We start from the raw sequence: 23,750 nt of genomic DNA, 5'->3' as shown, positions 1-23,750 counted from the left end.
GTTACCTTAATCATTTGCTTGCAGACCCTCATGAGAGTGTAGTCTAATTCAGGATCCATCATCTCATTCTCCTGCAGTTTGAACACTTTCTGGTGACACCGGTTGCTCAGGTGCTTCTTGTTTTCCTTCAAACACTCAATAATCTGCAGCAAGACGGTAGGAGTGCAGCTAAGAAAAGGCACACTGGTGGCAGTCCAGCCCTCGGTACTAGATCAGGAAATACTTTCAGTGTTGCCCTGGGGGCTGGTTTTCAAGCATCTCTGCACTCGTTAAATCCTTCCCATTCAGCTAGAGCTCCAAAATCACTCACTCCGTCACAGCCCAAACCAGCTCCTACGCTGAGCTCTGGGGTTAGGCAGAAGCTGGGCAAGCACTAACCCTCCCCAAAGCTGGAAGCTCCAACCCCACCCCAAAAGCAGGTCTGATGCGCTGTGCTTGTTGAGACAAGGATGCTGGTGGAAAACAGACATGTTCATAGTTAACAGACCCATCACCTGCGCATTGCCGTAAGGAACATTCTGGCAATTGTTCTTGATGTCACTCTTACAAGCCTCATACAGCTCCGGCTCAAGTCGAATATCTTCCGTCTGTAAGAGAAGCAGCCCCAGGAAACGAAGCAGTTAGCTAAGACTCAGGGAGAAGGTCAACCAGTGTTTTTATCCAGGAACAGCAGCATATTCACAACAGCAGACGACGAAGGCACTGGAGTATCACAAAAGATGACTTCAGCCCTTAGAAGTCGGGTCTAGTGGGTAAGAATGATCGGTGTTGAAAAGTCACAGTGTCTAGATACTATCTTGGATGCATATTCCCACCCTGGGTGCTTTTCACTGGCCACCTTTCCTCACAGGACTGAGGATACCTGGCTCTCTTGTTTCAGTCCCCTCTGTCATTTACATAGATTCACCACCAGTGAATCAGTTTCATTTTCATATTTACCTAATGATATGCTGCAATTATCCTGCTTATGGCAAGGGGAAAGCCAGGAAAAAGTCACTTTGATTAATCCATGCAGCAGATCAAGACATGGTCATGTCTCACAGCTGGCTGTGGGTTGGAGTGTGATATTCTGTTGTGCCCTGCTCCACTGAAGCAACTGGTTTCCATTTAACAAGCATTCGCATAGAACACCAAGGCTGAGTAGGGTTCCCTCTCTCTCTCTCTCTACAGCCCTCAGGAGACATCCCTTTCCCTTCACAACGGGCTCCAAGACAACCAACATCCTTCTGGTTGAAGGTGAAAGGCCAGACCACTGATGGATGCCCATACTGGCATGCTCTTTAACTGAAGGTTCTGCTTGGTTCCCCTTCTCCCCCACCCCATCCACAGACCGAGCATGCCAAGGGTGGTCAGACAGACGCACCAAGTAATGCAGAGGGGGGAAGTCTTGTGGCTCTATTACTATAAATACCACCTGAGGAGGAAGCAGCCTAGTCTTCTAGAGAAACAGTGGGGTTTAATCTTTGCTCAGCCACTGACTCACCAGGCGGCCTCTGGCAAATCACTTCATTTCTGTGCCTCAACTTTCCCCTCTGTAAAACATGGCTCATACATACCTCACGGGGACTAAGGAAGTCCGTGGCTGTGTATTACTACCCAACAGCTGAGCGCTGATTGAGAGGTTCAAGCAGTCGGCTCCAGAACACCGACTCATCACCGTGAGTCTGAAAGGCAACTGGCTTTGGCACGCTGCTTTACATGTTGTCCCTTTTGGCTCTCCCAGCAGCTCCTGAGCTCAATTCCTTTTCCAGCGTGTGCAAGAGGGGAATCCAACATGGGGACACTTTACAGAAATGGTACAGAAGAGGCGCCCAGGAGCCCACGCATACCTACCATCTCTAGCTCCTCCACACGCAGTTGTTTACGGCACTTCAGAGACACTCGCTGCTCCCTAGCATCCTGCAGGGTGTCATTGCGCACCGTTGTGCTGAGGCAGATCACCACATCCACCCTGTGGAGAAGGAAATAGGTCCCTATTGATACACAGGCCAACTCGTTTGTTGGCCTCACACACCAGGACAAAAGGCGAGGTTTCGGACAAGCTGTCGCCAAGAAGCACAGTAACTTTGCTGCCGAGGGCACACACGGAGATGGCATGTCATTTGATCAGAAGGCAGAACCAGTATTGAACCAGGAATAATCAGAGGAGGGTGTCACTGGACTGCAGATGAAAAGACAGCCTGAGAATTTCTAACCCTGAATCCCATCTCACAAGTATGGTTCTGTACAGGACACTGTGAACTTAAAGCACAGGGACACCTGGATAGAGTTCCCCTGAAAATCTCATTCTCAATCTCAGGGATACTACAGGCTCCAAAGCAAGCACACGCGTGCTAAAGGAAGAGTGACTCAGCCAGCTACCTTATGTCACACAGGACTAGAGAAGCCTGAGCTTGTTTTCCAACTCACATTTTTACCTCCACTGGGAGTAGGCCAGATTAAGATATTCAAACTTTTCTTCTGAAGAGAACAAACTGACTGGAAATTTGTGGCACTTCTCATTTCACCAGCTAATCAACACTGACTCCTGTATGTCAGAGGCAGTGGTAGCAAACACCTTGGAATTCTGCAGTATCTAAATTGCTAACAAAAAAGCAATACTTGATAGCTATTTTCAAAGCCAGAGCTCTTCTTATGGCCATTGCGGAGAGCAAAGTTAGAAATTTGCGACTAAGGCAGTTATACCGTATTTTCATAAAGAAAAAACTCCCCCATTGTAAAACCTGGGCAACATATATTTGAGCAAAGGTTAACGGGAGTAGCGATTTTCACGGGAGCAAACTAATGCTTCTGGCAACAGAGGCAAAGGAAGGTCATTGCAGGACTTCACTACACATTTCTCGCCACTCAGGTGCTACATACTTTTTTTTGATGTTCGGGCAAAGCTTCAGCACATCCTCCTTGCAAGCCATTTTAAATTTGTATGAGAATCTGAAATCCTTCATTTGCACCTGAGAGAACAAGAAGCAGGAATTAAAAGGAGCAGATCAAAATAAGAGGAGGCACGAGGCTTGCTGAAAACAGGGCACTCCATGGCACCTGAATTGCTTGTTGTACAAAGGCAGAGTCAATGTATTCTGAACCTGACAATTCCACTGACCAGAATCCTGACCCCCTTCTGGTCAATTTCTCCTCTTTACCTCCAAGGCTCAATGTTAACCACAACCTCAGTCTCAAGCTGTGACAGGGTTGGAAGAGCAACTTCACAATTTGCTGCAGCTGGCTCGAGCTTTCCAGAGGCAGCTGCCCCTGCTGACTGCTTGCTACCAGCAGTGTTCATACAACCAACGCAGAGACGTGCCAGAATTGCACTGGCAGTGGTTCAGCAGGTAGCAAGAGAAAGAGAGCTGACTTTCAGCCACCAGCCAAGGCCCAAAAGGCATCAGGGACTCAAGTATTCTGCACAGTGACCCGCTCCTAGCTTCCAGGGAATGCAACACATGGGCCCAAGGCACCCCGGGCAGGCCAACAAGGGGCCCAGTGCCAGCAGCAGCCGGGCCCAGCACTCACTGTCAGCAGGAGAAGCAGACTGACCCAGACCTAGCCTGCTTCACCAGCTCCCAACGTCTATCAGGGGAGGAAGCTTGAGGGAAGGATGGGCAGTGGGGCTGACACCTGCCACAGAGCTGGGACTAGGGGTGTGTGTGTGTGTGGCACTCAGGTGGTGGAAGGGATGAGAGTGGGGCTGCCAGCCCTTAGCACTGCTCAGACCCACCCACCCATCCCAGCCCTGCATATAGCAGGCAGAGGGCTCTCCATGTGTGTGGCTCTAAGGAGGCGCGTTTCGCCACAATGCAGCATCCTGTTCACCACACGTGGCACGCAGCAAGTCTACTGGACACCACAGGCTTAAAAGGTAAGTTGCTGTCCTTTGCGGCCGGGGTGGTCACCTCAAACACACGCTATGTGCAAGCCACCGCCTCTGCAAAGAGCCTGAAACAGCTCTGAGGTGGGAGCTGCCCCTGCCAGCTCACCTGGGGCCTGTGGACTCCAGACATCACAGAATTATTTTTACTACAGACAGAGAACTGCAGCGAGAACCACGCTGGCAACCAGAAGTGCAAACTCGACAGCTAGGCTGCGTGGAAACAAGACTAGCAGCCAAAGCCTAGGGAGCTGAAAGGGATCACAGAAGAAGTGGACTACAAGCTTCCCACTTCCCAGTCACACACAAGGCAGGGCAAAGGAAGTCTGAGCTGCTCCAGCATCGAAGCGCTGAATCCCACACAGCTGTCTGGAGCTCACAGAACAAATCCACCAAAAGCACTGCTGAAAGAAATCAGCATCAGGCCCAGCCCTGAAGGGAGACGGGGAGGGGGCAGCAAAGGAATTAGCACTAGCATCCGAAAGCGAACGTCTCACTAGACGTCCAAGCTGTGACACGAAATGATGAATCGGGCTTCTGAACTGAATTCCCAACAGCTGGACTGGGTCTCCGATCACAGAGAATGGCCTGGCTAGCAGCCTCTGCATGGGCCAAGTGAGAGGTTACCTGGGTATGGAGTGGAAGGCAGGCAAATGCTCACCAGCTGGAAGTGAGTGACTCCAATGGCACACTTCTCATTCATCTCCTTCTGGTGCTTGTTCTGAATCAAACACTCCATCAAGTCCCCAGAGTCGATCTGATTATCAGCCACCTCCTGAAGGGGGTTGGGGGAGGACAGGCTGTTAGCCCCACTTCAGAAATGGGTAACCCTCCTGAAAACAACCCCATTCCACGGCCTTCACATAATTCGACCAGGGCAATCCAATTGTCTGACCACTAATAGGAATCCACTGCAGTGAAATTAACAGCACTGTTCTCTACTTTGAACGTGAGCTCCTTATGTGACCCTACGTGTATTAATTAACAATCCTTCTGTAGCTACTTAGCCACACGTCTGAGAGCAGAAAGCTCTCAAAGAGGCACAGACCCGCAGCGAACATGGATATCCAGGATAAGAGTTCTGAAACTAATGGATGAGCACACCCTTCCCTTTCACAAAGGGTGACTAATCGATACCACAGGAGCGTCAGAAAGAAAGAAGAGCCACCGGAGAGTCTGCTTCTGTGGAACTGGGGTTCTGACCTCATATCAACACACTCATGTTTTGAATTACATGGCAAATCCATTGAGAGGTTCTAAGTCCTGTGGCAAGGCTTACAATAGGGGAATTAAGAGTCTTGGGATTCTGCTATTAGACATATAATTCAGCTGTCTTGCTTGTATTTTAGTTCTGTGAACAATGTGACTAGGGCTCAGAGCTGTGTGTTTATGGCACACAATTACCCACATAGACTGAAAATGGTTCCCTAGTCCACATCCTGAAATTACTGCAAGGCGATATACCCCAGCGTGTAGTTTTGACATCACACACAGGGTCTGGGTGTTCTGTCAGCGTTTACCATCATGCAAAACAAACCTGAGGCCTACGCACATCCCTAACGGCACCCATTTATATTGGAATTCACTCCCAGGCCTGGGCCTGGAGCTTCCAGAAGAACAGTGACAATTCTAACCTTTCCAATACACTTCTCGTTTCCTGGGGGTTCCCAGGTAATCACAAAGAACTTACGTGACAGAACGTCTGAATGATGGGCTCACACGCTCTCATGAGCAAGGCTTCAATCTGAATATCCTGCAGAAGAGACATGCAATGCTCAGCTTCCATAACAACTGCACAGCAAAGAGACTAAGGGAGAGGGTCTGTTCACACATTAATGGGTCTGAAAATCGTGCTCCAAGTCAAGCTGTCCACCTGAATTTACAGTATTTCATTCCGATGAAATCCAGACAGCTTTGCCCTTGGCACAGCTATGCTGCATGCTCCAGCCAAGAGTATAGTGAATGACGGGAAACCTTCCAGAGTGTAGGTTTGGGCAGAACAGCTCTCCAGAGAGCTGGAGAAGTCTTTACCACTCAGAGAAGTCAGCCTGCTCAGTGTCACTAGGTGGAGCTCATACCCAAGATAGTACCGAGACAGAGGCCACACAGCAACCTAGACTGAGCTGGGGATTTGTTGCCGGTCTCATCAAAATGGAAGTGTGGGGAGAGACAGGCCCTCAAGCAGAGCTTGTCAGATGTCAAACAGAGCCAAGGATTGACTGCAACGCACTCAGCCAATATCTGGGCTGTGGCAAGAAACTGTGCTATTGGCTCTATATGTTCTTCCCACTGGTCTCTATTTAACATTGTCTCCTTCCAATTATCAGAGAGGTGGTGCCTTCAGCTAAGGCCAGAATCCAAGCTGCTGAGCACATGAGGGCATTAAAGGTCTCATGTTCCTTTCCTCCAGAGTGTAAGTGTGTGAATCCCAGCACCCTTGCTTGCATTCACTGTGGCACCTGAATTCAGCTCGTCTCAAAGCCCAGCTGTGATTCCACTCCTGACCAAAAAACGGTTTAAATACTCATAAGGACGATGGGCTTCACCGTCATTTCTATGGTGGGTCAATGATGTACCTCACCAACAGATCCCAGAAATGCTTTGCATTTATTTCCCTGAGACTGGTACCAGGGCAGGGGATATGCTTTATTAGACTCTTCCCTTAATGCCAGGCTGCAAACTGCTTACCTCAGACTCCAGCTCCGTGAGGTTCCCTACTATGTCTCTGCAATCAACCACCAAGTCATCCAGATGGTCCTGAAGGCACTCAAGTTCCTACAGAGAGACAAGTCATCTAAATATGTGAGGTAATACTGCAAATGCTGAGCCTGTGCTGGAGAAATGACGATACATTCAACATCTTGGCAAGTGCAGGGTCCCTAATATTAGCTAGGCCCCAGCTCTGCTGGCTTTCTGAGAATTAAACACTACCTTGGAAAAATCCCAAGGTCAACAAGGTGATGTGCTAGATTGAAGGGCTTCAGCTGTAAAGTGTCTAGAAAAATCATCTTGCAGGGCGGATGGACATCTCCCTGTGCTTTTCTTTCCCACTGCCAAACTGTGGCCTTCTCCAGACAGTTAACTTCAAATGAAATTATTCTAAAGTGAACATGGAAAAATCTTTGAGGTTCAACATTTTTTTCTCTTTGGTGCTTGCAATAACCATGGCTTTCCTGGTTCAGTTTCTTGAGTTCAAAGGTGCTGGGGATGCTGGTCTTCTTGCTTTACAGACAGTGAAAGCTGAGGGGCATAAAGTAAGTGATTTACACTAACGGACACAACACAGTAACAGAACTCATATCCACCCCCCAATCCTGTACTGTTCAGACCAAACTGCCTCCCACAGCCAATGAGCAAGGCAGAAAAGATGTAAAATGTTTGTTTTGATCCATAGTTTTCACTACCCGAAAGACAATGCAAGTGGCCTTGAATCCAAGAAGAATTCTGGATAAAAATAAGCCTCTTTCCACTCAGTCTTATTTTCAAGTAGAAAAATAGTGTTTTTTTTAAATCTGATCATGTTTAAAACAAAATGCAAAAACTTTGGTCTGAATTTTCAAGTTTAGTTTTAATTTTTTGCATGCATCAAGTTATAGACACCACTGGGAAAGCTACTCTAGACTGGAACATCACAGGATGGAATGTTCTTTCAATGGTTTGCTTTTTGTTTGCTGAGTGTTGACTTCATACGGAACAAGCACCTCAAACTATGAAATGCGGTGCCGAGACCCACTGAACCTAACTGCAAACTTTGTCTACGATGCAAATCCCTTTATTGCCAAGAGATGTGTCACCCTAACACTGCCTCTTCCTCCTGCCACCAGAAACATGCACACTACCAAAGCCTACCAGTGCGGAACGCTTCCAAAATGAGTGAGGGGCTCTCGTTAACATACACTAATTAACAGATCTCTCCCCAGAGCTATGCTAGTACACAATGATTAAATATGAAAGAACTATCTGTTGGAGTCTTGTTAAAGAGCAGCAGATGTTAATTTCAGCTCTTTTCAAACACAGGAAGCCTGTCAATATTTGCCAAGTGGAAATGGGATAAAATTTGTGGGAAAATAAATGTCAAGCTCGTAACAGTATGAGTTGAAAAAAAAAAGATAGCTGCTGCTTCAAAAGGAGAGCTCACGGGGTTAATTACCACCTCAAATTAATCATTCAGATATCTTCTACAAGGCAACATCCATAGTTGTATAGCGTCCTCCTCAAAGACAGACATTAGTATCCAGGTCTTTTTGCCTCCTATATATTTTATTCATTATAGAGTGCCTGGGGAATTTACAAATTTTAATCCTTTACAGCAAACCCCCAAGATACATGAAACCGAGCTGCGTGTGTCTTGGGTTAATGCAACTGCTGGCTGCCGCCCCTGACAGCAGCCCTGGTCCGTTTCCTGCTCCAAGGAGAGAAGGGGATCTGGGAGCCAATTTCTCGGGTCCCCCAAACAGCAGGAAGCTGGGAACCAGGCTTCCACTTGGTTCCCATCTTCCCGCTGCTTGTGGAACCTGGGCAAATGGCCAGCCATGTGCTGCTCAGTTTCCTGGGTCCCACAAGCAGCGGAGAGATGGGAACCAGACTGCTCCCTGGTTCCCATCTCCCCTCCCCACTTGCACAAAAATTTGAGTCATGTGGGGGTTGCAGGACCGCAACCCCTGCGCAACTCAAGGGTTTACTGTATAACCTAGGAACAAAGAATCGAGACCTGCTAGCAATAAAGGGTTTTCTATTCCCCCTCACCAAAATAAGGCATTAGCCATCAAAGTGACTGCCACACACACAGCAATGCACAGTACCTGTCCTGTCTCTGTCTTTTCACTGCACCATTTCCCCAAGTCAATCATGCACTTGTCCTGGAGGGCTGGATCCAGCTTCACATCCATTGCACGCTGGTGAAGGATTCGCTGCACTTCTGCTCTGCACTCTCGTGACAGCTAAATGGGAGGAGAGAACGGTTTAAAAGGGACAAGTGTGCAGCTGTGACCTGCTACATAGTTTGTTCGGTTACTAAGACAGGAAAAGTGACAAGAAACTTCTCATCTTCCTGGTCTCTGGTGAGAGTAGGTCATTCTCTCGTGGATGTGGAAAGCACCAGCACCACGACAAGCTTGGCCTCTACCAGCCAGGTAGTCTGAGCTCCAAAGGTGTTCTCAGTTCTGGCCTTCCTCATGGCTTGGAGAACATTATCATCATAGGGATGAGTACTGTCCCCCATGGTCTTTGTGGCACGTAATTGTCAACCATGACTATTGTACGGAAAGCTAACGTTCAGCTGGTTTTGGACCTAACCACCAGAACAGGAGCCTATGCTGGTAAACAGGACACTGCTGTAATTACGCAGGAAAAGAGGTTGTCTACTTTAGAAGACTATGTCTGAATCTGGAGACACTCCTAACAGTGATGGCATCAGTTTACAAAGGGCAGCCCATATCCTTGCACAACGTGTCCTGCCACTTCCTTCACAGGAGTCCTGTATTAGCATAGCAAGGCTGTTAAGATCAAGACCGAAGTAGAGGTGAAAAGTGTGGGCGGGGTCAGGACTGTAACAGCAGGAGGTGATGCTGGTGAGGACTGAGTAATGCTGGGGAGCTGAAGGACTGGAATAGCAAAATATGCTGCAACTCAAGTGTGAGATGCATTGGCAGATTTACATGAGTTGGACCAGAATGGAGTGTTGAAAGTTACACACCACATTGTGAGTAAGTAAACTTATTGGAAATAAGGGAAATACCAGATGGGGTATTTCTATATGCAACTAGTGTGCAAAGGTGCAAAGTACAGTCTAATCAGTCTTTCATTGACCCCAAAGTGCCAGAAGACACACCCACTCACCACATATAAAGAACTTCCTCCCATAACTGCTAGATCATTTGCAGTAGGTTTGGTATTCCTGTGGTTAGCACAACTATAAAATGCATTGCAATAAAAAGTTCAGCTCCTGGCTCCAGGCAGCTAAACTGGAAACCATTAACTGAGATTCCTTCCTTACCAGGGAGGAACTTTTGATCAATATTTGACTTCCCCATCATAAGACAATTTACATCAGGTTCTAGAAAATTATTTTGTAAGCAAGATCATTGTATGATCTCACCAACACTCACTGGAGCCGTATCTTACAGTGCAACAACCACAAGAAGCCAATAAAACTGAGCACTGAAGTGTTTCCAGGAGAGGCTCACCCCCACAACAAAGACACTAGAGGGCAGCAAACTCAGCATAAGAACCGACAGAACAGCCAGAACATGTTTCTGAAAGCACATATCCAAGGAGGAAAGCAGCAATGCAGTAAGTCATGTCTTTACCATACCCTAATCATATGTTTTACTGGGAAATGCATTATGGTTTCTGCTACACAGGAGGCTCCAAATATAATCTATGTCTTACACAGAGCTTGTTCATACTTCGGCAAATTAAGACCCTTTGATTTACATAATTGCCTGGCATTTATGAGAGAGAAACTTGTTGGATGCAAGCAGTTTGACAGCTAAGCGTCCGGGAGCCCATTGCAGCCGAGGGACTTGGTAGAGGCCTTTACCTAGCACATATGCACACATTTAAACACAGGGCTCTTAGCTCTCGACACTGCTGCCAAACTCCTAGAACAAATGCCTCAAGATGGTAAGGCACCATGTTTTGTCTCTGTCCACTGAAGACAGACATTAAAGACACATCCATGGAGGAATACAGCTGGTCAGGATCTTTGCACTGATGCACTAAATATCCAGAGCAACTGCCTTTTCTGACTAGTTTTCTGTGGTTCTGTGTCGATGAAGCACAACTGGTGACTGAACATGCATACACCTCCTAGAGATAACAGGTGAAGAGACTGAACAGTTCATGTTGAGTGCATACCCTCCTTCCCTGCTCCTCTGTGCGGTAAGCATGTCTGTACAAGCAGGAGAAGACAGCCCCTGTAGGCATGAGGTCACTGGTACTCTCATTCCAGCCGTGGGTATGACAGAGTCGAGACGCATCTCCCTGACACTTGCGGTAAAGGACTGGATCCAACCTGCAGAAGGAAAAAGGAAGTCAACATCACTACCTCAGCACCCTGCATACCCTGGCAGCTACCAAATGCTTTATATGTGTTCCTGTACAAAACCCAGACAAGCTTCTGAAGTGGGCAGCCCCACTGTCAACTGCACATAGCAATGCAGGAGAAGTCTGTAAGCAACCAAACCAGCAGGCTGCCCCACTGTAAACACCACCTGGAGTCAAAGGTCCTTAATCTTGCACAAGCATTCTGGCATTGCTGATATCTGCAGATAGTCAGGTGCTTGATTTTACAGCTTCTCCTCCGAAGTGGCCCCCTCCAGCAGCACAGGCTCCCAGAACTCACAAAAGGATTGCTGGAGTACTGATTCTCTCTTATGAGTCACTGAATGAATCACCCACTTCACTTCCTGAAGCACCTCCGCTTTCCCTTAAGATCTTCCATCCCAATGCTGATGCAGCTTAGTGCACCAACTCAGACAGTCAGCTCCCTGCGATGGCATGGCAGCAGGCCGGTGAAGCCAAGTACCCCCTTCAGGAGCTTCACCAACTCCAGCACCATTATTCCCATTTTGAAAGAAGTCTCAGTTTTACAGGAAACAGATCTGGTTCCCGTTAACTAGAGTCAGTTCAGATTTGTGGTGACTGGGCTAAGGGATGCCTCAGGGCCCCCACTTTGGACACACGGCATCTGCTCTAATGTTTAACTACGACACCAAAATGAGAGACTGGCACTGGGAGCCTGCAGGAAGGTTTAGTGGTGAGGCAAAAGGGCAGGGAGGAGGAGATTTGAAGACGACAGTTCTGCAAACACTTGCTTTTGAAAACCAATAAGAAAAATAAAATCATGCCAGACTTCCAGCCTGCCTGTGCTCCCCGGGAATTACGCTGCCGTTTCATTCACCAGCTCAAGAGACTGGTAGCTATAAACACGAAAGGCTGGGCACCATCTGTCCATTTAGGATTGGAGTGTGAATGATCTTTGTTCAAACAGCACAAGGGTCAAATACGTATTAGTCAACAAAAGGAAAAATTCTGTCATTAATTGAGCAGCTGGATTCAAACAAGACAATGAAGGCAGCCACCAGGGGAGGCAGGGGAAGGAGAGAAATGAAATGTTTGCTTCCATGACTGGAGATAATCTGGCCAAATTAAAAGCAGTGAAGCTCTAAAGGGAATTCCACCTATTCCACACGGGCTGAAAAGACATGGTTACAAGGATTTTGGGGGTAAAACAAGACAGGAAGCACTCCAATTACAGTAGGAGTGCCCACTCCTCACTAATACAGGTAATTCCCACCCACTGAGCACCCACTCTGAAACACAGGCTACCGGCTACTTAGCCCTGCTGCAGGTTCAGGAATTCTAACTGAGGGCATGCAGGTCGGAAAGTTGAATCTCTTAGCTCTGAATCAGAGCCAGGCATCAGAAGGTGATTCCACAACAGCTTTGGCTTCTGTGGCCTGGGACAGGAAGATGAGGAGTAAAGTCTACAGAGCAGAAACATACTGGTCACTCAGGTAAAACTCTCTCCAGCTGGGCAACAGATAGCAATCTTGGCATGCAGGAGGCTTGTTGCCAGGAACAGCTGATGTACACACAGGGAGAAAAATTAAACCCTCTGTTTTATGGTACTCACTTCCAATCCCGAGAAATAAAGTACTGGAGCTCCAGGAGTCTGTGTTCACAGTCCTCTACCATCTTCTCTGTGTACAAGTGCTCCATAAGGCACGATAGGATCCTGGCAACAGACAGGAATTGGGAGAGAAGAAAATAAGAAAGGAGAGAGGCCATGCTGGGATCGCACTGTGGGCTCCCCCTACACACCAGTCACTGTATTGATTCTTCTCCATAGGCCACAGATCTGCCTTTCCATAGAACCATCTTGGCTGGTGAGAGGTGTGAACAACATTGTAAAGGGTTTTAAACAAAATTCTACATATAAAAAGGAATACATCAAAATAGTAACACTCCCATGCATGCTGCATTAAATTCCCCTGTCGATATGAACTAGACTCAGCGGTGTTGACAGTTATATTGGGCAAAGTTTATGTTTGGCTCAGAAGAGGGTATAAATAGGGCACTTGTCTCTACAATATGGATTTGCTTCTCTCATCTTTCTAAAAGCCCTTGGGACGCTCTCTTTTACGGCACATATCATTAGACAGATGACACCGTGAAGGTATGTGTAATGATGGAAGACAACACACCAAATGGTGCAAGTTCAAACGACGGTGACTCAATCCAGCGAACCCTTGTTAACACCATGACAATCCTATAAGGAAAAATGCAGCATGGTCCACAGCAGGGCTGGGCAATAATGTTTGATGGGGATACAGTGTTCTGATTTTCTCTGTCCATGGGTGTGATAAATTTTATGCGCACTGAGGCATTGGTAGATGTGCACCACCAGTTCAAACACAGGCTGCCGGCTGTAAGCACTCTACTGATCAGCTGGACAGCACCTGAATCTCTCCTGGGCAGCATCCCAAGTGCTCAGCTAACAGGGAACACTGGTGGGGCCACACCAAGATTGTGGTAAGTGGTCAAGGGCCACATTTGTCTGTCTGGGAGGTCTGAGGTGGGAGTTGGATGCTTGTAGTTAGGGACTGAGGTACAGGAGAGGGTTTGGGTGAAGGAGGCATTGTGATTTGGGGCAAAGAAGAGGGGTGCAGGAGAGGATTGTGACCTGGGGGAAGGGGGTAGGAGGGGCTCCAGGGTCTGGGAGGGAGTTCTGACCGGGAGGAGGAAGAGTGCAGAGTATTTGGGTGGTGATCTGGGGCAGGGAGTTGGGGCGCAGAAGGGGGTGTGGTGCCAGAGGCAGGCTCTGGTCAGGAGGCACTTATGCTAGGCAGCGCCCAGATAGCAGTCCTGCAGGTCCCTCAGGCAGGCTCCATGCCTACAGCAGCCCCAGCTCACAGCGTCTGGTTGCTCCATGCGCCTGCCTCTCCGTGCACTGCCCCTGCCCCCAGCACAATCTCTCATTCCCTACTGGTTGATGCCCATTGTGCTGGGGACAGCATGAGAAGGTTCTCCCTGTGTGCAGTACCAAGAAGCACACGGCGCAGCCAGTTCCTCTGACTCTGGGGCTGCTCTGAGCCTGAGGGTCTGGCAGGGCAGTCGTGGGCTGCATGAAAGATTTGGCAGGCCAGATCTTGCCCACCCCTAATCTACAGCAAGAACTATGTGCAGCTTGAACCCCACTTCCAGCTCTGTATAAGTTGCTGGCACCTGTTCCAGTTAGAGCAAAGGAGGGGTGTCTTCATCTTTACGCTGGCTGTTATCTATTTTGATCAATCAAGTGATCACTACACATGCACATTAGCAACAGTAAAGTACACTGGGACTAGGAAAAAGCCACCTACATTGGATCTCCAGATCGTATGTGTTTGCAAGCCGTCTGTATTACTGATTCACAGGCCTCATTCAGAGCTCGGTCGATGCGATAGTCTGCCCCTGGGTCAGTCTCCTGGATCAGCGTTTGAAGCTGGAAGAGGAATTGGAGACAGAAAAGAGCTTAGACAGGAGCACTCTGACACTGATCTGCCTTGCTATCTTCTCACTGGCAACTGCACAATGCTAACTAACTGTGTCGTAATGGACACCACACCCTTTTGACAGTGGCTCCTTTTGGCAAGTGATGGTGCAGAATGATGTTCACTCATGCCCAGTGATGTTGCACACCCTTTCCCAAGGAATGGACCCAAATCAGTGTAGCGGAGCAAACCGCCTTTAAGCAAAACACTTCCCAAAAGCCATTTTCTTCCTGGAAAGCAACTTAAACTTACAACTGGTATTCTCAATCATGATGCTATCATGCTTCTGCTCCTGCACATACATGTAACATGTCATGGCTGTGTACACAGCCACAGCAGCTGGATTAAGGAGTGTTAACTAAGATTTTATCTTTCACCTGACCATCTTTAGGGGCATTTAAAGGTATCAAAGTACAGACATCATGGGGCAAGCAGAGAACATACATCAAATGAATCAGAGCAGACAATAGCTGGTAGTATTTCTCCAATGTAAAGTTCAAAATCATGGAATGACCTCACATACTGCCTTCAGGGAACACACGCAAGATTTCCAATATCCTGTTCCTTCCTGAAAGTTAATTATCCTGATTGGAAGTGGGCCACCATCCTCCCTGACTGAACTGACCTTGTCAGCTCTGGCCTTCCTCTTGACTGGGACTCTCTCCTTTTCATAAGCCTACATAATTAGCTCTGGAATCTCTGCTACATTTCATCTGACAAAGTGGGTCCTTGCCCATGAAAGCTTATGCTCCAAAATATCTGTTAGTCTATAAAGTGACACAGGACTTCTTGTTGTTTTTGCGGATACAGACGAACACAGCTCCCCCTCTGATACTAAGGATGTAGGCAATTCAAAAAAATAAAAAAATCCTATCTGGCAGGTATAATAAGTCATTAAATACAAAGGCTCTCTGCATAAGCTAACACCTCATATATCCTTGGATTTTGTCAAAGATACTAAAAATATTACCCACTACCATTCATACTGCCATAAGGGATGCAAAACCTATTCATAGCAAAAAATGCTTTACATTACTGAATGGAAACTTCTCCAGATGATCTCGATGTAGTACTAATATCAGAGCCCTATTTACACCTAAGGCCTGAGAAAGCATCTACCTGATGCTGGGTCAGGAAGCTATCCGAGCAGTGTTTTCAACCTCTTCCCTCATGGAGCCTTAACATCTTTCAGAGGGAGGTGCGGACTGCTTTGGAGATCTCAGCCTGGGATCCTTTGACCACAGGCTGAAAAAAATCACTGTACTAGAGGAATTCCTGTACCCTTCCTGTTCTTGTCTCCTCCTGCACAATGACATGGCACACCGAAGGCATTAAGAATGCTTCTGGCTGGTTACCTATGTAGTAGACCCCCGACTTATGCAGAGGTTGTGTTCCTGCGCAACCCTGGTTAAGTCAAATTTTGCATTACTTGGGAGAGCCAGGAAACTGACCAGCACAGCTAGGTTCCCAGCTCCATGCTGCTCACAGGAGACAGCAAACCAATCAACACCGCTATACTGGTCAGTCCCCCAGCTCCCCTGAGTGGCAGGCAGCCCAGAGCCGGGTGCCAGCTCCCTGCCACTCAGTTGCGTTAACCCGAGATTCACGCAACTTGAACATGCATGTCTCGGGGTTCTACTGTATAAGAAGGTTCCAGGATTGTTACTCTAAGTCTAGAATGTTTGCTGAGTTGGTATGAAGTGATGGGAACCGCTGCAGGCATGGCTGAAAGCTCAGAGTATCACCAGGTTCCATCACTACTGGGACACAGAGCCTGCAACCGTCCATGTTTAAATGTTCAGTTTTATGAATTAAACTCAGGCATCAGTGAAGTACGTATCCATGCCATGCCAAGAGTTCTAAAACGCAGTAATAACAGGGGTACCACAGCCAATTACCACCTCTTTCTGCAATGAATTTGCATGTAACCATTTCACTGGATGTGTGAGGGAGAGATGCTACACAGGCTGAGGGAGGACTACTTTGCTCAACTGCTCTGTAGGGCTTGAAAGCTGGTGTCTCTCACTAGCAGAAGCTGGTCCAATAAAAGATTACCACACCTACATTCTCTCCCTACAGTTCTTCAAAGACATCCGCACAATGTAACCACCCACAAGGACCACAAATACATCCAGCCTCTCCCTGTAAAACAGTGTCTCATTCGCCATCTGCACAAATTTACTAAACAATCCCAGTGTAACACAACCCATGTACAACTCAGCACCATTCTCCCAGCACACACCACACACTCATGCACCCAGCTCATTCACAAAGCCGCAGCCACAGCTAGTGCCAAGGTTTCATAGACCACAAACCTATCGCCAGTTATCCAGTGTTCAAGTTCTCAGCCAGGTTGGGCTTTAAACAAAAACCACAACTTTACAAATTACACCCATACAACAGCACAGCTGTCAGCAACTCGTTTTCATATTAAAAGAATGACGAAGTAGCTTTCTAAATCAAGATGTTTAATTTTTACATGCCTCCAATTCCAACATACTAATAAGTGAAGATAAGTACATTGTCTGAGTCACAATGCACCAAGTCACCATACAGACAAGATATTCTTCCTTAGGGTTCAGCATGCAGGATGCTATCTCTGGCTGTTAGAAGTGGAGGAAGCCAATTTCAATACATATTGGATGGGGTGGAGAACAGATGTCCTGAACTACTACATCATTACCTGCTTCTGTCTCGTTTCAATATTAGACCCTCACCCTTTCACTCATTATGATATTCAACAATCCACAGGCCCCTCTCAGAAGGAGTTACTTTCAAGATTTGAAGTGATCCATATGCTCGTTACATGCCACAATCAGAATCAAACTCACTTTGCTCCCTCTGGGTGGCAAGGTCACAATTCACTCTGTATGGTTGTTTTCAAAAACAAAGCTGTAGCTTAAAATTGCTGTAAAGTCACTGGGAACCTCTCAGTTGCAATGAGTCACATGTTCCTGCGAAGGATAGGTTTGTTTTCTCCCCTTTAACAATTAAACTCTAATATAAACTTAACAGACCACTGAGAATGAAGCCAGTTTTCCCACATGTGGCTTTAAGTACTGGGAAATCATTGTCAAAAGCACAGATAAAACCAGAACCATAATTATATTTTCTTAATTTATTCTGGTGGTGTGATTTATAAGAGCCTAGATTTTGAAGCCAGGCATTTCCTGGCAGTTCAATTATGCGGATATTGTCAATTTGAAATGTGGGCATTTTTTAAACCAGAAGTAAAAGCAGTGGTGTGTATTAACCAGGCCTGAGAGTAGTTATAGTAAAAACTCTTTCATATCTGGCAGCTCTGGGACAGAGAGGTTGCCAGATATTCAAAATGTTCTGGATAATAGACAGGTATACCTAGCAATGCATAAGACTAAAGAAAAACAAGATTTGATATTAAGAAACAAAAATGTATGCAGAGTACTTTATTTACCAACAGTAGTATTGTACATTGTAAACTTATACTGCATTTGTTGTATTTATTTTCACTACACTATATTTATGGAAAGCATAACCAAAATTTACTTATGGTTAAAATGCTGGTTAGCTGAGTATTCCAGATGATAGAAGGCCAGATATGAAAGAGGTTAGTGTATTGCTTTCTCTTATTTTTAAAGCCCTGCCCACCACACACAGGGGTGTGTGAAAGATTGAGCCAAAGGAGACATTTACCACACAGAGGAAATTGGGAAACTTCACGCAACAGCCATTTCTGTAATTCATCCAAAACAAATTAGAATTCCCATTAATATTCTAGTACACGTAACAAGGGCAATTAATAACCTATTCTTTGACAAAGTTTATGTTGGTGCTTCTGTGAAAGCCCTCAATTCTTCTACCCAGAGGTCACTTTCAACCCTCCCTGCAACCCCGCCCCCGCCCCCTCCCCCCCACCCAAAAAAATCAAATGAAAGCAAAGGTTTCACCTGCCCACGTGACTGAAGCAGGCTGACCAGGCCATGCAGGGGATATGGCTGTTTCCTTTGAAGCCTGTTTGCCTGCACTACCAGCAGTGACACTTTGCAGGGGCTACACTGCTTTAGAGTTTCACTGTCGCTTCAAATGCTGTTTTGGGTGATGTTCCAGGGCCCTCAATTCAGGTCTTCAACCAAAGACAGAACTTGAAAGCAGCCCAGCCAGTGCCATGGCAGCAGGAAAGGGGGAGGAGATGACTGGTGGGAGGTGGTGAATAGGACTGAATTCCTCAACCTTTCCTCTTCCCCACCCTGAGCTTGCCCTTGTACCTATGTGCTCTTCAGCTGCACTTGACAATCTCCTGGGTCTGCTCAGTGTTTATTCAATGGGATAGCTACCTTAGGAGCTGATAAATTCATAAATAACTTCACCAGAATTTGCAAGCAGTGAGACTGCTAAGCCCATAATTGTTACTGGGGGGGGGGAGGGGAGGGGAACGGGCTCATAAGGTTAACACAAGAAGAAGAGGGGATGACAGAAAATGTAGCCCCCAAAAGGTCAGAAATCACTTATTAACAGCAGCTCCTGTTCTGTACAGGTCACATCCTCACCTGGCTACAGACCCTTTCCAGGAGGCAGCAAGCTCTTACAAAGGCATATACACACATCCCCTGAGATCTTAAACCTTCAGTCTAACAAAGAAACTTTTAGACACTTGCTCCACTCAAGCTGTGCCTCAGTCCCCCTCTGCCGCCAAGAGGTACATTTGTAACTTTGAAGCATAAGGGAAGTGGCCTGTCAGTAAACCCTCTCTTTCGTGGACACGGCCGCTACCAAGACCCAGCACAAGAGTAGCTAGCAGTCCCCTCCTCAAGGAGGTGGGGCGAGGAGCTCTGTTAAATGGTGACTGGGGTACTGCCCTCTCAAAACCAGCATCTGCCCTTGACACATACCAAGGATTATAATCTGAGAAGGTGGAACCAAAAGGCTATAACCTTATGATTTCAGGTAAGGGCGCACTGCTGCCCTATCTCATTAAAGCTTCCTTTCTCCTGGTTGGATGAACATATAACAATAGAAGACAAACAGAATTCTGCCAAGCTTAACCACAGGTGATCAGCGTTAGACACTCTGGGAGAGAGAGATGACCACCAATGCAGAGATGCTAAACCCACTTCTACCAGAAATTTAAACCCAAATACCACAAAGAGGAGGTGGAATATGGTAGACAGGTAGATCAGCTGCATCTGCAACTGCCAGACCCTGTGGCTGATGTCATGGCCACGAAGCCAACATCTTCCACGAGGGATTGTTCGGAGCACAAGAACACTTGGGCTCCGGAGACCCAGACATACGTTTGGTTATTAACAGCATGACAAACATCAGACAAGACACTGCACACCTGATCGAATGCAAGACGACCCACCTGTTTTCTATTCAACTGTAGCATTTAATCCCTGAAAGGTGCATAGCAAATAGACTAATATTGATCTTTCTGCACCACGCCCAAAGACTGATTGCCTTCTGACGCAGCAGGGAGGACTCTCCCCTGTCCACGTGACCACACCATCTGAAAATGTGCTCCAGTCCTAACAGCCTGTAACTCTAGCACTTTTGTGAAGCCTCTATTCTCAGTGTCTCTGAGGAGCCTAGTGTTCCCCATAACTCAGGACATGCACCAGAGACAACACACCAACAAATGACCAAGCTAGCACTGCCTAAAGCACTGAAAGGTATCAGTGGAGCACGAAAGTTAATGGTGCTGCAGAGAACACCACCCCTTGCAGTAAGCGCGGAGGTCAGCAATGCATCCCAAAGAGTAACTCACGCATCTCAACGCCCAAACAGAGTGGGCTAAGACCCCAGCCTCAGAGATGTCAGCTACTTGGCACAAGATTCTGCCCTCCTGGGAGACGTGCTGGTGCCCTCAAAGGGCCAGCCTCTGAAAACTGGGGGTTACTCTACAGTACCACACTACATCAGGCCAGCTGCACTCACTCATGTCTGGCGAAGACGTGCCTTGCCAATGGGAGAGCACTCCCTGGTTGGGATAAATACTCCACCTCAATGCGAGGCAGGAGTGATGTCAGCGGGAGAGCGGTGCAGGCGCCCTCTGACACTGAAGTAACTTACGTCCCTCCTGGGAGCTGGGGAGGATTTTTTGCATTCATGCGACATAACTTGCATCAGCTTAAGCAGTCATGAAGACAAGCCCGAGGTGATGTCCCTTTTGTCTTATACTCAAAGCACAGGATCTAGAAGTAGGGATCAAGGCAGTGTTTTCGTTTTAGAGAAGTGCTTTAACTGATATCCACTGAAGAGCAAAACCAGCAAGCTCACTGTGGCAAGGTATTAGAATGGACCAAACTTAACGATAGCTGCGGCAGTCAGTAATCAAAATATCACCTGCACAGACACTATTGCAGCAATAACAGAAGCCAGATACTTAAGTTTATACGTAGCTATGTGGAAACAGAAGTGTGTCGCTCATCAATTTAAGCCATTACTACTTCATAAGATGAACATGCTATTTAGGAACAGAGGCAGCAATGTTAGTCTGTACTCCAACAAAACAAAACAGCAGAAATGTAGCACTTTAAAAAGACTAACAAAATGATTTATTTGGCGATGAGATTTCATGGGACAGACGCACTTCATCATATCCATCAGATGCTATTTAGGAAGTTATTTCTGCACCAAATGTCTATTCTCCCCATCCCTCCACCCTCACCCACCAAAACAGGGGAAAGTTAATCTTATTTCACATAATTAAAATTTGGTTTCCTCCTCCTGCTCATTTCCTCCAGAGACCAGACCACAGGCTACTTGATTTATAGGCAGCCACTGCTACTGACTCAGCTTGCAACACAAAAAAAATCAATGGTTGAACTAGAGAGAAGATCTGGAAAGTCTCTACAGACAGATCTGCTTGAGCCACATTGGAGCAATGAGGATGATTCATGCTCCATCCATCGGTATCTTCCTGAGTAACCTGGCAATCTGAGGGGGGGAAGCCATAGAGGAGACGAGTACTCCAGGAGAGGAGAAAGGCATCCTCCCTGGAAACTTGTGCCCCTTGCCTGCTCTCAAGCAGCACCAGATGCGTTTGGAATTCTCTTGAGTTGCAGCGGGGCCCACATCTGGAAGAGGTGCATGCAGTGGGTTTGAAGGTAGATTTGGGCACATTTATCAAGAACCCTAGGGACTGTGGTAGGTGTTTCATTGTCTGGATCATGGCTCTGGTGATGTCTTGAGATGGTCCCCACAGCAAGCAGTCATTGATGTATGGGAATACGGTAATGCCTTCCCATCAAAGGTGTGCAGCTACTGGAACCAGGACTTCGGTGAATACTCTAGGGGCAGTCGAAAGCCCAAAGGGCAGGACTCTGTATTGGTAGTGTTGTGCTCTGAGAGCGAAGTGTGGGAACCATCTGTGAGCAGGGTGAATAGCGATGTGGAAATATGCACGTTGGAGGTCAAGGTCCCCCACATTCAGTGCATGAATTACAGCAGATAGCATGGTCATCTTGAATTGCTGCTTGCAAATGTGTGTGTTTAACCACCGCAGGTCTAGGATGGGTCTCCGGACCTTGATTTCTTTTCTGTTAGAAAGTAGTTTGAGTAAAACCGCCTGCCTTGGCACCATTGTGGAACTTCTCCTCTGGCTCCCGTTTGCAAAAAGTATAGCACTTTGAGCTACAGTACATTCTTGAAGGAGGGGTCCCTGAAGAGAGACAGATGTGGGCAGGGGGAATTTTGGAGGGATGGAAAGTAGAGGGATAGTGTATCCCTGGGCGATGACGGCCAGCACCCATTTGTCCATGGTTATATAGACTTCCAATGATGGTAAAAGGGATGTAGGCAGTGGTGAAATATCTGATCGTTGCGCACTGGCGAGTGAGAGTTTTGACAAGCCTTTGACGAAACCTTCAAATCTGCCGCTTGGAGGCCGATGTAAGGACAGAGCAGTTGTTTGGAGTGCTACGTTTCCGAGTTCTGGGTTTATTAGCGTTGTACTGGCATAGTTTGTAGGAGGGTCTCAAAACAATTGGTCTTTACTGTTGGTATGGCATGAATCTTCTTTTCCAGAATGGGGAAGACAACATCCCCAAGGTACGCAACGTAGTTGTTGTATCCCTGCTAGAATGTAGGGTTTCATCTGTATTTGCTGCACATAGTTTCGCCTTATCAAATGGTAGATCTTCAATCTTTGCTTGGAGCTCTTTTGGCACACCTGCTGCCTGGAACTGTGACGATCTTCTCACAGTAATCGCCATGGCTCTAACTGCTCTATCTGCCAAATCCAATGCAATCTGCAATGCTGTCTTTGTTACACTGTGGCCTTCCTGAACAGTAGCTTTCAGGATGGATCGTTTGTTCTCAGGCAGGTAAGGGAATTAGTTCAGAGAGCCTGGAATAATTATCGAAATCATGACTGGCTAGTAATGCTGAGTAGTTGGTTATACTCAGTTGCAGGGTTGTAGATGAATATACCGTCCGACCAAATAACCCTGGGCGCTTGTGCTCTCTCTCAGCAACGGCGTTCTTGTATAATGACTCTACTCTATGGTTGGCAACACCTATTATTACGAAGTTAGATTGTGGGTTCTGAAATAAAAAGTCCATGTTCTTTGCTGGAATGAAGTATTTTCTCTGCCTCCTTGTTTGTTGCTGTGGCTGAGGTGGGGGTTTCCAGACATCATCTGCTGCCTCCAATACTGCCTCATCCAGGGGCAGGGCTAGTTTTGCAGTAGTAGGGGGTTGTAAATTCTTTGAGTTTGTGTTGTTTCTCAAGTATTTCTGCCAACATGACCTCCTGACTGATTGCCACTCTTCTTAGAGCTGTTTCTGGGCATCAAAAGTGTGGCGAATGGGCAGAAGAGCCTTCCCCTGGGAGGCGGACAAAGCAAGTGGTGGCAAATCCGGGGGAAGTTGTGATTCGGTCTTGTCCGGCAGGCGTGCACCACACAATTCCCCAAAAACAATGAGAAGTCCTGTGGCAGCTTATAGACAAACATATATTTTGGAGCGTCAGCTTTCATGGGCAGAGACCTGCTTCGTCAGAGGCAAGTGAATTCCTGGTCTTCTGCACTGTGGATAGAGGCTGATAGCACTGGGGATGCCTGATGTTGCCAGGCAGCAGTGTGCGCTTGTGAATGAGCCCTAGTGGGGCTGATGCAGCAACAGGGTGATGGGTGTAATCAGGACCTGGAATAATACCATTCAGGAGAGTAATGACAGTCGTGATGGTCACAGTGGCAGCGTGCTGTTGGGGTAGCACTTGGGGATGAATGATGGAAAGAAAAGGTGCTTCACAATCATAGTATCTATTCAGTCTAGCCAAATGCGGAGAAAACAGCCTCATAAAACCGACCAGCCCTTGAAGGTGAATGGTCCCTTTACTGTGCTGCTCCATAATAGTGGGGTGAATGACA

General features: G+C 47.1%; 1 protein-coding gene across 1 annotated transcript in view; it reads right to left on the bottom strand.

The window, feature by feature from the left end:
• The window catches only part of GLG1 (golgi glycoprotein 1), a 129,215-nt gene that overhangs the window by 17,220 nt on the left and 88,245 nt on the right, over nucleotides 1–23,750 (bottom strand). The window contains exons 9-19 of the mRNA XM_075008290.1: nucleotides 14,230–14,351; nucleotides 12,504–12,605; nucleotides 10,724–10,880; nucleotides 8,668–8,805; nucleotides 6,554–6,640; nucleotides 5,556–5,618; nucleotides 4,527–4,640; nucleotides 2,863–2,951; nucleotides 1,834–1,951; nucleotides 495–587; nucleotides 6–143 (exon numbers count right to left, since the gene is read on the bottom strand). Of these exons, the coding sequence (XP_074864391.1) occupies nucleotides 6–143; nucleotides 495–587; nucleotides 1,834–1,951; nucleotides 2,863–2,951; nucleotides 4,527–4,640; nucleotides 5,556–5,618; nucleotides 6,554–6,640; nucleotides 8,668–8,805; nucleotides 10,724–10,880; nucleotides 12,504–12,605; nucleotides 14,230–14,351 (1,221 nt within the window). The remainder of the gene's footprint in view (nucleotides 1–5; nucleotides 144–494; nucleotides 588–1,833; nucleotides 1,952–2,862; nucleotides 2,952–4,526; nucleotides 4,641–5,555; nucleotides 5,619–6,553; nucleotides 6,641–8,667; nucleotides 8,806–10,723; nucleotides 10,881–12,503; nucleotides 12,606–14,229; nucleotides 14,352–23,750) is intronic.

Source organism: Carettochelys insculpta, chromosome 14, assembly GCF_033958435.1.
Source record: "Carettochelys insculpta isolate YL-2023 chromosome 14, ASM3395843v1, whole genome shotgun sequence".
NCBI lineage: Eukaryota > Metazoa > Chordata > Testudines > Carettochelyidae > Carettochelys > Carettochelys insculpta.
The sequence above is the reverse complement of the archived record's forward strand: the minus strand, read 5'-3'. Positions and strand labels throughout refer to the sequence as shown.